Here is a 17,579-nt window from a genome sequence, read left to right as displayed (position 1 = left end):
TAAGCCTTTCATAATCCAGCAACACACATGGGTTGGATGTGAAAATAAGCTATCTTTATCTGAATACTTTGAATTTTACTGATGAACTTGATGGGAAAAGATGCAGCATTCACTTCAATACTATCTCAACAGGATAGAAAAAAAATGGGGGAAAAACATGTGCATGAATGAGACTTATTCTGCAATTTTCTGTACTCAATTTGTTATTAGTGTTCCTGAGAAATGGGAAAGAATAATTTAGAAGTCGGCCAGTGTGTAAAGTCTATGCAATTGTAGTCTTTACACTCTTGTTAATAGATTAGTAGAAGAGGTAAAAAATCAACTTTTTGGAACATTTACTATGGCAGCTGGAATACTGTGGTTTAACGAGGGAATTTTTCAGTACAGAACTACCCAGGGAAAAGTGGTAAGGTTCATAAGAGCTGGTCCTGGTTTTTCTTGGTAACTAAATATCATTACCACACGACCTGCAGTATTTCCATTGATGAACATCTTTAAAAATTAAAAAAAAAATTAGTTAAGACATTATTACTTTGTCTTCATGGCTTGTAAACTTATATGACCTCTGTTTTTCAGTTCAAACTTTGCTGTGAAGGCATATAAAATTCCTACAGATACATTAGATGAGTCTCACTGCCTCAGAAAACAAATAGAAAAAAATTTTTAATAAAAAATTTGACTAGCATATAGGAGTGAATGTTGACAAAAAAAATGACCTCTTCATATCTATTCCCACTCTTCAAATATATTCAAGCCATGCATTTTTGGATATAAGATGCATATAAAATAAGTCAGGTTTAGTGAAGACAGATGGTTAATATTTGTTTGTTTAAAGTTTTTTTTTTATTTATTCATTTGACAAACAGAGATCACAATTAGGCAGAGAGGCAGGCAGAGAGAGAGGAAGGGAAGCAGGCTCCCCTACGAGCAGAGAGCCCGACTCAGGGCTCCATCCCGGGCCCCAAGACCATAACTCAAGCCAAAGGCAGAGGCTTTAACCCACTGAGCCACCCAGGTGTCCCTGGATGGTTAATATTTTATAAAACTTTAAAAACTGTGATAATACAATGATTTATACTCTATTATATTTTTATTATATTTTTTAAAAATTATAAAGCATCAATTATAGATTGATGATTTTAATGATAAATTTGGTAGAAAAAGATTAAGTGACACTAACACAAATTTTAGCAAAATATATAAAAACTTTACTTCATCTTCTTTTTATTTATTTGTGTTTTTTTTTTTTTTGGTGCAGGGTAGTCCAGTAAAATAGTATGATCTCTCTTCCAGGATTTATTTTAAGGGATGGCTTTGAATAATTATAGTTTAATTATAATATGCTTATTATTTTATAATAAATAATTAATATAATTAATTAATTTATACAGGTGTCAATGACCTCTGCTCCTACAATCACTGCCTTTAGAAGGATCTGTCTATAAAAGCACTGTCTTAGATTGCTTAATATGGGGTAGAGGCAATATTTTTTTCAGTTATTAATAAAAGTTATGGAAAGTGCTATAAGTTAATGGATAGAACACTTAATTACACATATCACAAAACACCTAATTGATAGGAAATTAAGAATCTTGGATCAATATTTACCCAGGTTTTTGTTAATGTAACATAAGCATTCAATTTATCATAGAAATAAACCTACACAGCAGAAAACTTGGTGGTGTCATAGTGTGGTGACCAACTAGAATATGGGGGTTATACACAAAATTTTTCTAGATTTTAAAATTCTTTTCACTTGACTTTATAGCCATTTTCCTAAGTAGAGAAATATGTACTAGTTAGATCATCAAGTGACAATCTTAAGTATCCCTACAAGGAGATGATCCAATAGAAACCTCAATGTGGACGGCAAAGAGACATTTAAAAGATGCCATTCCAATGTTCATTCCTGAACCTTCCTTTGGTAAAGACAGTAGGGATGAGAGAATCTGATTTTTCTTAATCTATTATTCCAACAAAGTCACAGGCAACTAACAACTTAAAGCACAGTTTTTATGGCAACTGCAACAAAGAAGAAAACCTATGGAAAATGAATTTATCACATTGCAGTTAAATGATGGAGGGTACACACTGGATCAAGAGGGTGCCACTGACCACAAAAGAAATTCAAAACTGATATTTATAATAAAATTCTGCAGATGCTTTAGCTGGCCAGAGCTCTCGTTCCATGCCAAATTGGTGAGATAAAGTAAGAATCAGTGAAAACAAACCTACAGTCTTAGCCACAAAAAGAAAAGGATATTGGGAAATCTCAATTTCCTTCCTCCTGTTTGAGCAGGATATTTGGCTCTAACTCTTCTGTTAATAGTTATGTTTAGACAATGCCAAAGGAATGCCTTGATAAATAAAATAATCTAGCTAGGGGTGTGTGTGTGTAAGAGTGAGACTTGGCATCACACACAATAGGATTGAATTTCACAAAACCACCATTATTGTGTGTGAATTCTATTGAACTGGACGATGACTGGCCCCACTACTTTCCTATGACACTCTCATATGAATAAAACAAATGTGAGATCATTGCAACAACACAGCAGAATTTGCTTCGCTGCTTCAACCTAAAATTTTGTAAACTGGTTAATATGAAATTATTACATTTTAGGATTAGTTATTTCTGCTTTTGTATTTTGGTGTGAAATAACTGAAATCACAAAATATGAAGTTTTCTTTTGTGCTAGTATTTTCAGTAAAATCAAATGATCATATAATCATATAACAAACACATATGATTCTAATTTGTTGTCAGGTGACTAAAATAGTCTAAATTTTTGTCAGCTAATTAGAACAAGCCTCAAATGAGTGAAGTGGGAAAAAACCATATGTTTGAATTCTAAACAAAATGTAATTTATGTTTCTTTTTTTGATACTCCTCCAAAATTCAGAGTAGAGGAAATATAAGCTATTTTGGAGTCATACGAAACAGACTTGTAATGTAAAACAAAATTCTGTGTTTTTTTAAAAAGGACTTTTACCTGGCTAACCTAATCTGTTCAAGACAAATATTAATAAGAAAAATGAACCAAGAAGAATAAAAACCTTTTTCATTGACTTATACAACAAATGAAGTCTACACAGTTGCCTTGGAAAGACACTGTTTTAGTGTGTGTTTTAGTCAAACAGCAGGAAAGCACAAGGCTGAATGACTAGATACCATTTTATCCTTAAAGCAATAGGTTCTGAGTCCTGGGCTGAATTCTGAAAACTCCCAGGGAATAAACAAAATATTAAGAAACACCACTGGTCGGAGTGCCTGAGTGGTACATTAGGTTATGCCTCTGACTCTTGGTCTCAGTCAGGTTGTGACCTCAGGGTCTGAGATGGAGCCCATCGTAATCTCCAGCTCAGGGTGGAGTTTTCTTGAGCTTCTCTCTCCCTCTACTTCTGTCCCTTCCCTCTGTATTCTCTAAAAGAAATAAACAGATTTAAAAAAAAAAAAGAAAGAAAAAGAAAAGAAAAGGAAAGAAACACCACTGGCATTTAACAATCCAATGGATCATAATACATGCATTGTTGAAATGGATCATATTTGACATTTACTTAAAAGATGATAGCAAAAGATTTTGCACTGATAGAATTGCTCAACTTAGTATAGTCACAGCTATCTGATAATCACCCAGATACTTCCAGTGATTCTACCAAACAATTGTGATTGCTGTCCGCAGCCAATAATTTGTTTGCCTACCCCTATAAAGGGAGGGTAAATTTATTAGGAGGTTTCATAACTTCTAAAAATCTAGTACTCAAAACATTAAATTAGAATGAATAATCACTATTATTCATTCTAGCTGCTTATCTATCCATACCCATATCCATACACTATTCATTCTAGCTGCTTATCTATTTTTTATTTTTTAGATTTATTTAATTAATTTATTTGCTGTTTGTCTATTTTGGTCGTCTCTTGCTATATGAAACACCACTGTGACCTTACATAGAAATTTTACTACATATATGTGTTTCTATATATCCACATGATACACATAGTTTTTCATTATGAAAGTAACGCAGGTTCACTAGAATAAGAATCAGTGCAGATAGAGACACAGAACGAGTTACTGAATCATCGAGAGGTACCACAGTTACAATACTGACTATATCCTATGAATATACAGGCATTTCCCTATCGCCTCTCTCCAGATAGTTTATCTATACTTCATGAAATAAAAATTACATATGTATAGTTTTGAAATCCTTTCAATCTACACAGTATATGTTTTCATGTCAGTAAATGCAGATCTATATCACTGTCAGGCAGTTATTCTTTGATGAACTCATTCAGTTTTCGGACCACGGACTCAGTCTCTCGGCTTTGGCACTCACCTAAGAGGCAGGAAAGGGTAACTGGGCCAGTAAGTCAAGAGGCGGGGAGACCCACCCCTCCACACACACCATGGCGGCTAAAGTGGGGGAGGCAGCGGGAGGCAGGCTCTGGAGCCGGCGCACCCACACAAGTCAGCAGCGGCGGTGCTTTTCCCCAGTACCCCACTCTCTTCACCCTTACCCGCCGTGCCCACGCCCATTTTGGCTCCAGGAGATGGACAGGACAAGTTTGAAACTGAAGTAATCACAACGGATAGCTCGCTTCCGGGTGGCCTCCCCACACACGCGCGGACAATTTTGAACGGGAGGCATTCTTCCTGATTCAGTATAGAGATCGGCGGCAAAAGAGCTTAGTGGAAAAACTGGCATTTTCACCTTCTGGTGGATCTGCGCGAAGGACAAGGTCTGCTTACCTTGGAAAAGCGCGGGCTCTTCTCTGTGGCCCTGCAGGCGTCGAGAGCGCCGCGTGCGCCGCGTCTGCTGACGGTAGAGGCCGGCACACTGCGGCAGGCTTGTTGCCCGCGTGCTCCCACACTCCAGGCTCACTGGGGAAGACGCAAACACCTGTCCATCCGAGCGGGAGGCCCTCCATAGGCGACCCGACCCAGAACCGCTTCTCCCCGAAGGGATTCCTGAGGCCGCTCACCGGGAGAACACAGTGGGTCTCCACCGTTTCTGTGCCACAGAAAACACAGCGAAGATGGAGGGTGAAGCCCTTCATTGCTCACAAACTACTAACCACACCCCAGACCCAACCGGGCGGGCTGGGGTGCGTCGGAGCATGCGCAGCTGGTGCAATGCGCCAGGAAGTACCTCCCGGGAACCCGTTGGGCCTGGGCCTGTGAGGAGGCTGAGGAAGCGAACAGATCGGTATTAATAGTCCATTGCCAGAGGTTGCAGACTGGAAAACGACTTGTCCAACGTCAGCCCGGGCCCTGCCGGTTCCCCGAGCTCACACAGGTCAGCGGCTCAGCATGGGAGTGTCAGCCAGGCTCTACGTCCGTATGCTCAACAGGCATCACTGCGTGTGCCCCACCCCCCCAGTAGCACCCCCCCCTTCCCCAAACACACACGCACACAGCTACGGAGACACGGACCTGGAGAGGTTCATGTGCGTCCCTGCCTGGGCCGACCCTGGACAGGTTCGAAGCACGGTGGAAATCATCCCGAAGAAATTCAGTTTAATGGCTGGAATGTGTGGGTGGTGGCGCTGGAGCGAACCAAGGCGCCGCTCCGGTCCATGCTCATGCTGAACCTGGAGTGCAGACACATCTTCCAGGTTGTAGGGAGGCAGGTACTGCCGACCCGTTCCAGAAAGCTGCCCCCGGACCTGTGCATACTCCCGTGCAATGCGAAGCTAGAAGACGGCCAGAGAGTTGTTTCTGAAATGTTCTGCGGGAAGCCTGCAGTGGCCGCTCCAGGGGATTTGACTGACCTGCTGACTCTCAAGCCCTCCGGCTGCATTGTGGAGCGAAGACACACCTGTGCAGGACATCTGGGTTCTTCTGGTTGGAGGCCCTCCAAGATCCCACCCAGATAAGAGCTGTAGACAAGAGCCCATGTTGAGGCATGTTTCTTTGGATGTGAATTTATTGCCAAAATTCCTACGCGGTGCAAAGTCTAGGACTTTTTTCTTAAACTTGACCAAATTTATTGCCACTGAGCACAGCTCAATATCCTGCCTTCAGTATTAAATATGCCACTCAGTGGAATAAAATGTTTACCTTCCCACTGAAGCGAACATTAGGATAAAGTGCAAGAAGGTTAAACGCAGCCTTCTGTAGGAAAACCAGGTTAGTGTTCCGACTTCTCTCCTATGTTCCCTGAGATTAGCAGCTACCATTGTGACAGCCAGCACCAGACTGCCTCCTCACAGGGACTGGAGGGCCAGTCAGCCCTGCCCAGCGTAGGGCAGGGTTTCTTACAGTTGCTGGCTGGAGTAACGGCAAAGCCTGTGAACATTTTAAAAGGTAGCAGACTAAGTTTCTACATGTCTGGATGTTTCAGGAGAGTTGAAGTCAGATGGCTTTGGCAATATAAGATAACTTTGTGGTTTGCAAGTTTGAACGATCACCCCCTTCCCCTGTCAGGGGTCCCAAATGGAAATCCACATTGACCACTTCCAGGAGTTGCGATGCTGCAGTAGTCCTTGGGACCTGGCAGTCAGGGATTGCACAACATCTGGCTGCAGTTTGGTTGGAGAAGAGAGTCTCCAAGTCCTATTTTTTTCCTTTTTTAAGTAGGCTCCATGCCCAGGGTGAAGCCCAACTTGGGGCTTGAGCTCATGACCCTGAGATCAAGACCTGAGCTGAGATCAAGAGTGGGACAATTAACTGACTGAGCCACACAGGTTCCCCTTCAAGTCCTATTTTTTGAAATGTAGAGAAATCCAGCCTCTGCAGTACAGATAAGAGAGAGAGAGAGATGTTTTAAGGAAGTCAACTAAACATTTAAATGTTAAAAAAAAAATGTCAAAAATAAAAAATTTTAAAAAAATATCAAGATCCATGTAGAGTATGAAAGAAACTCAGCCTAGAGGTCCTCCACCCATCGAAGGGCAACACATGAGTACCTCTTACTCCTCTCTCCTCCTCCTCACATTTCCTTTTTATAGAGATAGCCTACACATTTCCCTAGGTTTGTTATAAGAAATATTTCTGACAAAGTAACATTCTTTTCAGGGGCATATGGAAAAGAGGGTGCTGCCACTGTCAGAGTCAGAGTGATAGGACAGAATGGAAAAGGAGCTTTGTTCAGCTTAGTGCCCAGCTTGGGAAAATTTGACAAGCTACAGTGAGCAGACTGGCAGCAAAATTCACAAAGGAGGTTGTTTATGCCTTAAAACTGTGAGGTTGATGACACCAACAGTTGATTCAAGAGCCATTTCCCTGATTTCCTTTCTGGATTACTGGAAGGAGGGCAATTTGGAATTTCAAGAGATATGCCTTTTTTTTTAATGCTTTTTTTTAAAACTTAAGGAAAATATTATCTCAAAAGAAAACCATCTTCTTCTGCCCCCTTTCCCTAAGCCACAGAGATTAAACAAACATAAGGCAGGGCACCTGGGTAGCCAAGCATCTGCCTTTGACTCAGGTCATGATCCTGTGGTCCTGGGATCAAGCCACACACAGGGCTCCTTGCTTAGCGGGAAGTCTGCTTCTCCCTCTCCCTCTGCCTGCCACTCCCACTGTTTGTGCTCTCTGCCTCTCTGTCAAATAAATAAAGTCTTTAAAAAAAGAAGGAGATTATTTAATTATTTTTATCAAATTGCCAAAAATGTTAATATGCATATTATAAAGAAGAAATCATCTTTCTAATGAAATATTTCTACTTCTTTTGCAGAAATAGATGACAAGAAGGTGACCAACACCCAAGCCGAAGTAAGTTTTCTTATATTTTGTATAAATAGGTATTCAAATCAATTAGAAACATAATTAGGTAGGCTTAATGTTTTATAAAATACATCAGTACAACTGATATAAAAACTACTTTGCTTTTCCTGACTGAAGAAACAGTAAAATGGGGTTATTAATTCTCTGCCTCTGTGCTACTTTTGTTCTCGACCTATGAAATGCCAACCCCTGAAAAACCTTGTAAAATAAACCTTTGCTTTACGTGACAAGATAATAGTATTGATATTTTTAATTTAGTGACTAGTTGTTTATGACCAACTACAGGCTAGGGCCTGCCAATGTTGGAGTCCTAGAGCAAGAAAATGGGGGAGCAGGCCCTCTGAAAGTGTCTTCTGGTATGTGAAGCCAAGAGAAGACCTTGAGGCTAGAGGTTAACATACACATGGGGGAGTTCAGATGGAAAATAGGAACCAGGGGAAGCTTGCGGAGCTGATAATATAAAATATATTAGATAAAAGGAAGTGAGTAAATTATGCTCAAAAATAGAACAACTATTGACCAGTCTGCAGACGTATGAGTCAATTCCGTGGCTGTATTAGTTAGGCATAGAGCAATACCCGGAGGAAAATGTAGAAAGAACAAAATACCGAATAGTATCTCTTGAGATTTTCTAAAAATTTAATGAGATTGTGTATGTGAAAATGCCTTGACAACTGAACTCTTACATACATATAAAGCAGTTTTTATTGCTTGATAAGTTTTACTACGTGGTACTAAACAAACTTTTCTGTAGGATTAATTTTCTACTTGATCTTTGAGTGTGTATATAGAAATAAACATGTGAGAAATCCAAAAAGTTATTACTTTTTGAAATCAACCAGATGAGACTGAATACAGTAAAGGGATGTTCCACACGTTGAACATTAACATAGTGTCACTCTGTCTATACCTGTGCATAATGAACTGGTGGTACTGAAACATTCTGTCTTGGAGAAATTTGCTTGTACTATTTGTTTGGCTGATATAGATTAAACAACTATTGGTTGAATTTTTTTTTTTTTTTTTTACTTTTTAATGTATTGTTTTTGCATTAAGCAAGTGTATCTTGATGATACTTTCAAGGGCAAATAACCTTTAGTGTGTATAAGGGAAGATAACTTAAATTCTATGTACTGTCAATGAAGCAGTTTCTAGTTTTTCCTAGAATAATTCCCAAAAAAGTCTTGTAAATATTTATTCCTGACCTTTTCAAAGCAAAAATGATCCAGACATGAAAGCTCATTGATTAAGACCACTGCCTTTACACATTGAAATATAAATCAATACACTATGAAAAAGGAAACTTTGACATAATCTGATTGGGATGTAGACCACATATATGTATTTTATCATAATAAATACTATTATTTTTATATTCATATATATATGATTAGTTTGTGGTTTTAACCATGACATGTGTTTTTTGTTCCAATTTTTGTAATTTTATTCTCTCATCAATCATTCAGCCCTGATCTAGTGTATGTAGGTGAGAGTATTACACACCAGTTTTGTTAGGAAAAGACTTATTTATCTGTTGAAAATAGAAGAGAATATTATCTCAACATTGTAATTCCAAGTAAATGTAGATGTTAACTTGAACGTATCAATTCCAGAAGTTTATAATTGATATTACATACCAAAGCTCTCATTATCTAACCAGAACCACTCAAAACTCCTATGAGCAGGTATAGCTATCCCATGGACATAGCTTTTGGAGTATACATTGTTCTGGAGTTGTGTGTTTTTTGTTTTTTTTTTCTCAAAAGAGATTGGTGTCTCTTTTTTTCTTTCTTTTAAAAATAAATGAATAATACTAGGTGACAAAAAAGAGTAATTTTAAGACTGCGATGAAGATTTTTATGATAAAATCACTTTATATATCTCTTAAAACTGCTGTCAGCGAACATGTCTGTAATTTCTCATTGGTTTGAGTTATATATCATAATAGGGGGAATCAGAAAGCTATTTGAAATATGGCACAGTGTTTATTTCCCTCACAGGGCTAATTTTTATTCAAATAATTCTTTTCCTCTTTGCTCTTTGTCTACAGTCACAAAATGCATCCCCAAAGCAAAGGAAGCAGAGCGTGTACACACCACCAGCCATGAAAGGTACTGTTCAGGTACTGTTTCGGGTTGCTGTGAGTGTTAAATTCATGGCTGGCAGTCTGCCTGTTTTCTTGACCAAGTGCTTGATTATAAGCTGGATCTAGTCTGAGCTCTACAACTTAATAGTGAGACTTTTGATAAGATATTTTATCCACTTATAACTTAAGTTTCATCAAGAGTAAAATGGGTAGCTAAAGAAGGAATAAGTAGAGATGTCTCAGAATTTCAGTCTGGAAATTTTCATTTTCCAAGATAATGACAAAGATTTTTCTTTTACTCTTCCTCACATATTTTCTTGAAGGGGTCTTTGCAGAATCCCTAATTACTCTTGTCCATGGTGCCAGACCATTACTATTTTTTTTCTTAGTGAAGTAGAATAACTTGAATTGGGAGCAAATTTAATGTAAAGTGTTGCCTCCTTGCCTTGTGTCAAGTGTAGCTCTAAGAAACCCAATCAGCCAGCTACTTAGCTGTTTATATAACAGCTATTCAAATAACAACTAAAACTGCCAGCTCAGATCTTGGCACTTTCCCAGATTTCTCCCCCAAAACTAGAACTGCTAAAAGAATATCTAAGTATGTTAGAACTTTGACTGACACCAGATCCAGGAAAAGCCTCTTTTCTTTCTCATACAAAAATGTTCCTGACATGAGGCAGAGTGTGCTCGGTCCAGCAGCTCCTGTTCCAGTCTGTCGCTTGGGCTGTTGGCCCGGTGGCTCATCAAGCTCAGTTTCAACCACAGGAGAGGCCAGATGAGCAGTTTCCTCTGGAGTCTGGAGAGATGTCTACATCGGGAGTGAAATTTTCCACTCTGTGTTCTCTCTAGATGTGAGGCTTTTTCCAGGGAGGTAGAATATAAATGGACACATTAATAACTGCTTTCGGTAAACTTCCTTCCTGTGTAGCTATAAAATACCATGTTTGTTTGTTTGTAAGACTGCAGTAAATAATACGGTTATCAGTATTGCACTTTGTTCTAGGGTAATTATTGAGAGTATCAGGCTTCCCTCTCCAAAGATAAATATCATTATTTGAAGATATATTTCCTATTGCAAGCCATCTTGTATTTTTAAGACACAACAGTTTTGGCATGAATGGGAAAGAGTAAAAGATATATGTTCACTATTTAATGATTTCCTCTGTTCTATTTTAGGATGGCTTAACTAAATAAAGTAATACTGTTCTCCTGTCCTCAGAGGATAATAATATTATTTTTAAAGGAAATTCTTAAAATGAAAGCCCCAAGGGCTTTCATTATATTTAGCTCTCAAATATCATAAGAATGTGGGATCCTAACATTTAGGGAAGTTAGTCATATTGCATATTTTAACATGTGACTTTACTTTACTACTGTCTATCCCTCCAAGATGGCCATTCAGTGACAGTCATTTTGGTCATGAGTTAAAGGCTTGGGAAAGCACAGTAATTCTTTCAAGAGGCTACCAGGGTGTTATTACAAGCCACTTAGGCCCTCATTTATAACTAGTAAATACCTGGATAAATCTCCTGCTTCTGATATATTAAAAAAAAAAAAAAGGTGGGAAGAGAAAGAAAAAGCCAAATCCACATGTTTTATTCAGTCTACCTGTCCCCAAGAGCTAGAAATGAATATTTCAAGACAAAATTAAGCTATGGTAACATATGGTGCATTGTGAGCACATTAAGAAGCTTCAATCATAAGAAAGATGAATTAGCATAGGAAATGTTATTGAGATGCTAAATACAATAATACAATTGCTCTGAAATGTGTAATCCTTCAAATTGCAGTGGAACATCATTATACATTATTGAGTATAAAAAAAAAAGTTTGCTGGGAGAGCAAAGCCTCAGCAGTAGTGATTAACTAGTTCTAAAAAAATTACTCTGACAAAAAGGCCAACTAGGACTTCATGAAAGACCTAGCAAATAACTGGTTAGTAGAACAAAGCAAAATACAACAAAACAAACAAAACAAAAACAAACTGGCCAAATTCCTTCCTTCTCCCTTCGTTTGCTCAATTGTGAGGAATTACCAGGTACAGAGACCAAAGTGGCAGGAAGGGAGAGATGCTACATACCCCACCTATTTCTATTTCAATTAATGCATGGACAGATTAGTCTCCTATCTCCTAAGTGCATTTAATTTTTCTCTTTCGGTAACAGTGGTACTTATGTCTCCACCAGGTTTCAGGAAACAGAGACATGTCCCGATCTACTTATCCAAATGCTTCTGTTTTTCTAGTTTTAATTTTTCCCATTCCCCTTCCCTCTCATCAAAGAGGAAAATATGATTTGGTAAATTAATTACCATCCAGAATGGTGCATCATTTGGGCTGAGGTCTTAAGAGATCATCTCAAGGACCACGGGAATCATTGGGTGGTTGCCTTTTAGGGCCTGGTACTTGGATCAATTAGTTTGTGGCCAAGGTGGCAGCACCATCTGATACAAATATGGCAATGTAAAAAGAAGAATCTTTATATGGCTCTCTTCCTTCAGAGGTGTTTCATGGTTTGTCCAGCACATTTATTCTTAGAATGTAATAACAGATTTAGTACTTGGTCTGGCTGTCTTTCTATTCATAACATTATAGGTATTCAGTGTGTTCAAGGAGCTTAAATGTTAACTAGTCAAGTGATGACTGAATTTTTTCCACTGCATCTAAACTCAGGGTATTACGCTGGCTATGTCCTCTTGAGGATTCCAGTATTAGGCCTAAGGTAGAGACAGATAATCAAAAGTTCCAAGTGATTCTGCTGCAGCAAGTCCAAAGATTGACCAGACTCAAATATCCAATCACCTACCTAACATGTCTCATGGAGATCAAAGAGATAATGAGATCAAAATTAATATGTTCACGACTGACTTTTGAATCTTCTCAGCATCAAATCAGTTTGTCTTGCACTGTTTCCCTTCTCAGCAAGTGGAATATCCATCTGCTTAGCTGAATATTGCTGAGTTCTGAGAGCTTCCAGGGGTCCTCCCTCTCCTTCACTCTCTTCAATAGTAGAAAACTAGCTCTTTTAGGTTTCCCCCATTGGTATCTCTTATCTCTCCCATCCTCTCTCTTCTCCCATCTTCTGTCTTCTCTTATCTCTGATATCACAAGCATATTTCAAATCACAATCATCTCTTTGCCAGGATATACAGGCATGTTCTAAATCACTGCAATAAAGCAAATCAAATGAATTTTTGTATTCTCCAGTGCATATAAAAACTATGCTTACACTATAGTGTAGTCTATTAAGTGCACAATAGAATTATTTCTAAACAAATAATATATAGGCCTTCATTTGAAAATGCTTTATTGCTAAAAATTACTAACCATTGTCTCAGTTTTCAGCAAGCCATAGTCTTTTTCTGGTGGATGATCTTACCTCCATATTGATGGCTGCTAACTGATCAGGGTGGTGGTTGCCAAAGGCTGGGGTGGCTGTGACAATTTTTTTTTTTTTTTAAGATTTTTATTTATTTATTTTAGAGAGAGAGCATGCAAGTGAGTATGAGCAGGGAGACTGAGAGGAAGACAGAGGGAGAGGGAGAGAGAACATTTTTAACAGGTTCCCTCCTGAGGATGGAGCCCATCTCAGGGGCTTGATCTCACAACCCTGAGTTCATGACCTGAGCCAAAATCAAGAGTCAGCCAGCTGAGCTACCTAGGCTCCCTTGTGGCAACTTCTTCTTTTTTTTTTTTTTAATTTTTTTTTAAAGATTTTATTTATTTATTTGACAGATAAAGATCACAAGTAGGCAGAGAGAGAGAGGGAGAAGGCAGGCTTCCTGCTGAGCAGAGAGCCCAATGTGGCGCTCTATTCCAGGACCCTGGGATCAGACCTGAGCCAAAGGTAGAGGCTTTTTTTTTTTTTAATATTTTATTTATTTATTTGACAGACAGAGATCACAAGTAGGCAGAGAGGCAGGTAGAGAGAGAGAGAGAGGGAAGCAGGCTCCCTGCGGAGCAGAGAGCCCGATGCGGGGCTCGATCCCAGGACCCTGAGATCATGACCTGAGCCGAAGGCAGCGGTTTAACCCGTTGAGCCACCCAGGCGCCCCAAAGGTAGAGGCTTTAACCCACTGAGCCACCCAGGTGCCCCGGCAACTTCTGTAAAGAAGACAACAATGAAGTTTGCCACATCAGTGGATTCTTCCTTTCACAAATGATTTCTCTGTAGCATGCATTGCTATTTGAAAGCATTTTACCCACAACAGAACTTCTTTCAAACTTGAAGTCAGTCCTTTCAAACCCTGCCACTGTTTTACCAACTAAGTTTAATGTAATATTCTAAATACTTTGTTGTCATTTCAACACTCTTTATGGCATCTTCATCAGGAATAGATTCCATCTCAAGAAACTACTTTCTTTGCTCATCCATAAGAAGCAACTCCTCATTTGTTAAGGTTTTATCATGAGATTACAGCAAGTCAATCATATCTTCAGGTTCCACTTCTAATTAGTTCTCTCGCTGTTTCTACCACATCTGCAGTTACTTCCTCCACTGAAGTTTTGAACCCCTCAAAGTCATCAATGAGGATTGGAATCAACTTCTTCCAAACTCCTGTTAATGTTTATATTTTGACCTCTTCCCATGAATCATGAATGTTCTCAGTAGACCTAGAATAATGGATCCTTTCCAGAAAGTTTTGATTTGCTTTCCTCATATCTATCAAAGGAATCATTATTTATGGGAGCTATAGCTTTATTAAATGTATTTCTTAATTAATAAGGCACAAAATTCAAAATTACTCCTTGACCCATGAGCTACAGAAAGGATATTGTGTTTACAGGCATGAAAACATTAATCTTGTACATTTCTATCAGAAATCTTGGGTGAGCAAGTACATTGTCATGGAGCAATAAACTTTTTTTTTTTTTAAGATTTTATTTATTTATTTGAGAGACAGAGATCACAAGTCAGCAGAGACACAGGCAGAGGGAGAGGAAGGGAAGCAGGCTCCACGCTGAGCAGAGAGCCCAATGTGGGGCTCGATCCCAGGACCCTGGGATCATGACCTGCGCGGAAGGTAGAAGCCTTAACCCACTGTGCCACCCAGGTGCCCTGGAGCAATAAACTTTTAAAATGAATGTTTTTTGTCTCAGCAACAGTTTTCTACAGTGGGCTTTAAAATAGTAAGTAAACCATTTTGTAAACAGATGTGCTATCATTCATGCTTTGTTTTTCCATTTATAAAGCACAGGCAGAATAGATTTAGCAAAGTTCTTAAGAGCCCTAGGATTTTCAGAATGGTAAATGAGCATTGGCTTCAACTTAAAGTCTCCAGCTGCATTAACCCCTAACAAGAGATTCAGGCTGTTTTTTGAAGCTTTGAAGCTAGGCATTGACTTTTGCTTTCTAGCTATGAAAGTTCTAGAGGGCATCTTTTTCCAACAGAAGGCTGTTTCATCTACACTGAAAATCTGCTGTTTAGTGTAGCCACCTTCATGAATGATCTTAGCTGGATCCTTCTGGAGAACTTGCTGCAGTTTCTACATCAGCACTTGCTATTTCCTCTTGCACTGTTATGTTATAGAGATGGCTTCTTTCCTTAAACTTCATGGACAAGAGGTGCTTGGGTGCTTCAGTCCGTTAAGCATCCAACTCTTGATTTCGGCTCTGGTCATGATCTCATGTGATGGAGTCCCACACAGAACTCCATACTGGGCATGGAGCCTGCTTAAGATGGTCTCCCTCCTCCCTCTGCCCCTCCCCCACCCCCATTCATGTGTTCTCTTAAAAACAAAACAAAGCAAAACAACCTTGAATCAACCTCTGCTAGCCTCAGACTTCTTTTTGGTAGCTCCCATCTCTCTCACCCTTCATAGAACTGAAAAGAATTAAGGCCTTGCTCTGGATTAGGCTTTGGTTTAGGGAGTATTGAGGCTGGTTTGATCTATCCAAACCACTCAAATCAGCAATTAGAATGTCATATGTGTGTGTGCACTGGAGGACCACTTTTAATTTCCTTTAAGAACTTTCCTTTACATGCACGGTTTTGCTAAGTAGGCGCAAGAGGCCTAGCTTTTGACCTATCTTGGCTTTTGACAAGTCTTCCTCACTAAGCTTACTCATGTCTAGCTTTTGATTTAATGTGAGAAACTTGCAGTTCTTCCTTTGACTTGAACACTTAGAAGCCATTGTAAGATTATTAATTGGCCTCATTTCAATATTGTTGTGTCTCAAGGAATAGGGAGGCCCACGGAGAAGGAGGGAGGAGGAAGGTAATAACTATTCAGTACAGTAGTCAGAACACACATCTTTCAGTTAAGTTTACGATCGTATTTCGGCACAGTTCCTGGAATTCCAAAACAATTACAGTAGTAACATTAAAGATCCCTAATCAGAGATCACCATAATATAAAATAACAATGAAAAGTGTGAAATATTGTAAGAATTACTAAAATGTGATACGAAGACACAAAGTGTGCAAATGCTATTGAAAAATTAAACCAGTGGACTTGCTTAATACAGAGTTGCCACAAAACTTCAATTTCTAAAAAACTCAGTATTTGTGGTGTACAATAAAGAGAAGTACAATAAATCAAGCTATGTTGGTTGCTCCACATCTAGTCTTTCTCTTCTTGCTTCCCATGAGTTTTCCATACATTTAAAAAAAGTACTGTGAACTTTTATATGCTATTTCCTTGGTTAAAACTCCTTACTAGCTCTCCATTGCCATTAGATAAAATCCTTATTCCAGACCAAAGTTTTCAAAGCTTACTGGCCTGTGGCTCCAGTCTGCCTCTTCTCTCCCCCACTGGGTCCTAGACATGCTGGTATTCTGCCAGCTTCTGAATGCACCAAGCTCTTTGCTGGTTCAGGAGATTCGCACATTCTTCCTTTCACCTAGAATGTTCTTCCCTGCCTCCTCCATGTCCTCATTCTCCATTGGATAACTCCTACTTATCATTCAAGCCCTGTCCTTAAAGATCAGTTTCTGAAAGGAGCTTCCACTAACCCTCCAGTCTAAATTCTCTATAGCTATAAAGTCTCAATGGATAGTTACCATCTCTAAATTTCTTTCATAGCAAGTAAATATGATGTCCAGCTATTTACTAATGTCTTTTTCTTCAGCTAGACTGCAAGTGATGCATGTGGCAACAGTGACAGTGTCTATTTTATTTATTACTATATCTGCAGGGCTTCATAAAATGCTTGGGAAATAAGCATTATAAATATATTTTTGAATAATTTTTTAAAAATATACACAATGCACAAGTGTTGGTAATGAGTCATTTCCTAATTATATCTACCTTCTCTCTGGTCTATTAGACCTTTTTTCTGTTGAGGGCCCTAGAAATTTGTATTCATGTATTGTTTTGTCTTGTTGCTGTTTGTGGCAAATTTTAAAATGGCAACTACCTAAATATTTCAGGATATCTATTGTGTCCTCACCTCACCCTTAATTTACTACTTCTTCTTTCAAGGTTAAAATATCTCAACTTCAGTTATGCCTGCCATTCCTTTTTTTTTTTTTTTTTTTACATTCTTTCTTGATCCCCCAATAAGCTCCACTTTGCCTATATCATTCTAGAAGTACATCATTCAATAACAACCTTATATTTAAGTGTGGTTTGATGGGAATAGAATAGAGACTTCAATTATGCCTAGCACCTTCTTCCTCCCAGATTATTTAATTCTAATAATGCAACCTAAAATCTTACTAAATTTTTCTGGCAGCCATATTCATTGATGAAAAATAGTGAACTTAGTATAAATTCAAAACTTCCAAGACTTTTTTATGTGTTGCTTTTAAGCCCTCTT

The 17,579-nt window shown here is 38.7% G+C and overlaps 2 protein-coding genes across 2 annotated transcripts in view; both read left to right on the top strand.

Annotated features, from left to right (window-relative positions):
- The window catches only part of PPP1R1C (protein phosphatase 1 regulatory inhibitor subunit 1C), a 116,528-nt gene that overhangs the window by 50,214 nt on the left and 48,735 nt on the right, over positions 1–17,579 (top strand). Inside the window, exons 3-4 of the mRNA XM_004768944.3 lie at positions 7,684–7,721; positions 9,784–9,844. Of these exons, the coding sequence (XP_004769001.1) occupies positions 7,684–7,721; positions 9,784–9,844 (99 nt within the window). The remainder of the gene's footprint in view (positions 1–7,683; positions 7,722–9,783; positions 9,845–17,579) is intronic.
- On the top strand, positions 4,898–6,169 carry LOC123388002 (mitochondrial-processing peptidase subunit alpha-like). Its single transcript, XM_045066872.1, is given in 2 exon segments — positions 4,898–5,532; positions 5,535–6,169. Coding segments are annotated over 2 exon segments (564 nt in total). The 5' UTR covers positions 4,898–5,315; the 3' UTR covers positions 5,882–6,169.

The sequence above is a fragment of the Mustela putorius genome, unplaced genomic scaffold, assembly GCF_011764305.1.
Source record: "Mustela putorius furo isolate JIRA1106 unplaced genomic scaffold, ASM1176430v1.1 tig00003869_pilon_pilon_pilon, whole genome shotgun sequence".
Lineage (NCBI taxonomy): Eukaryota > Metazoa > Chordata > Mammalia > Carnivora > Mustelidae > Mustela > Mustela putorius.
This window is presented reverse-complemented; position numbering and strand designations above follow the sequence as displayed.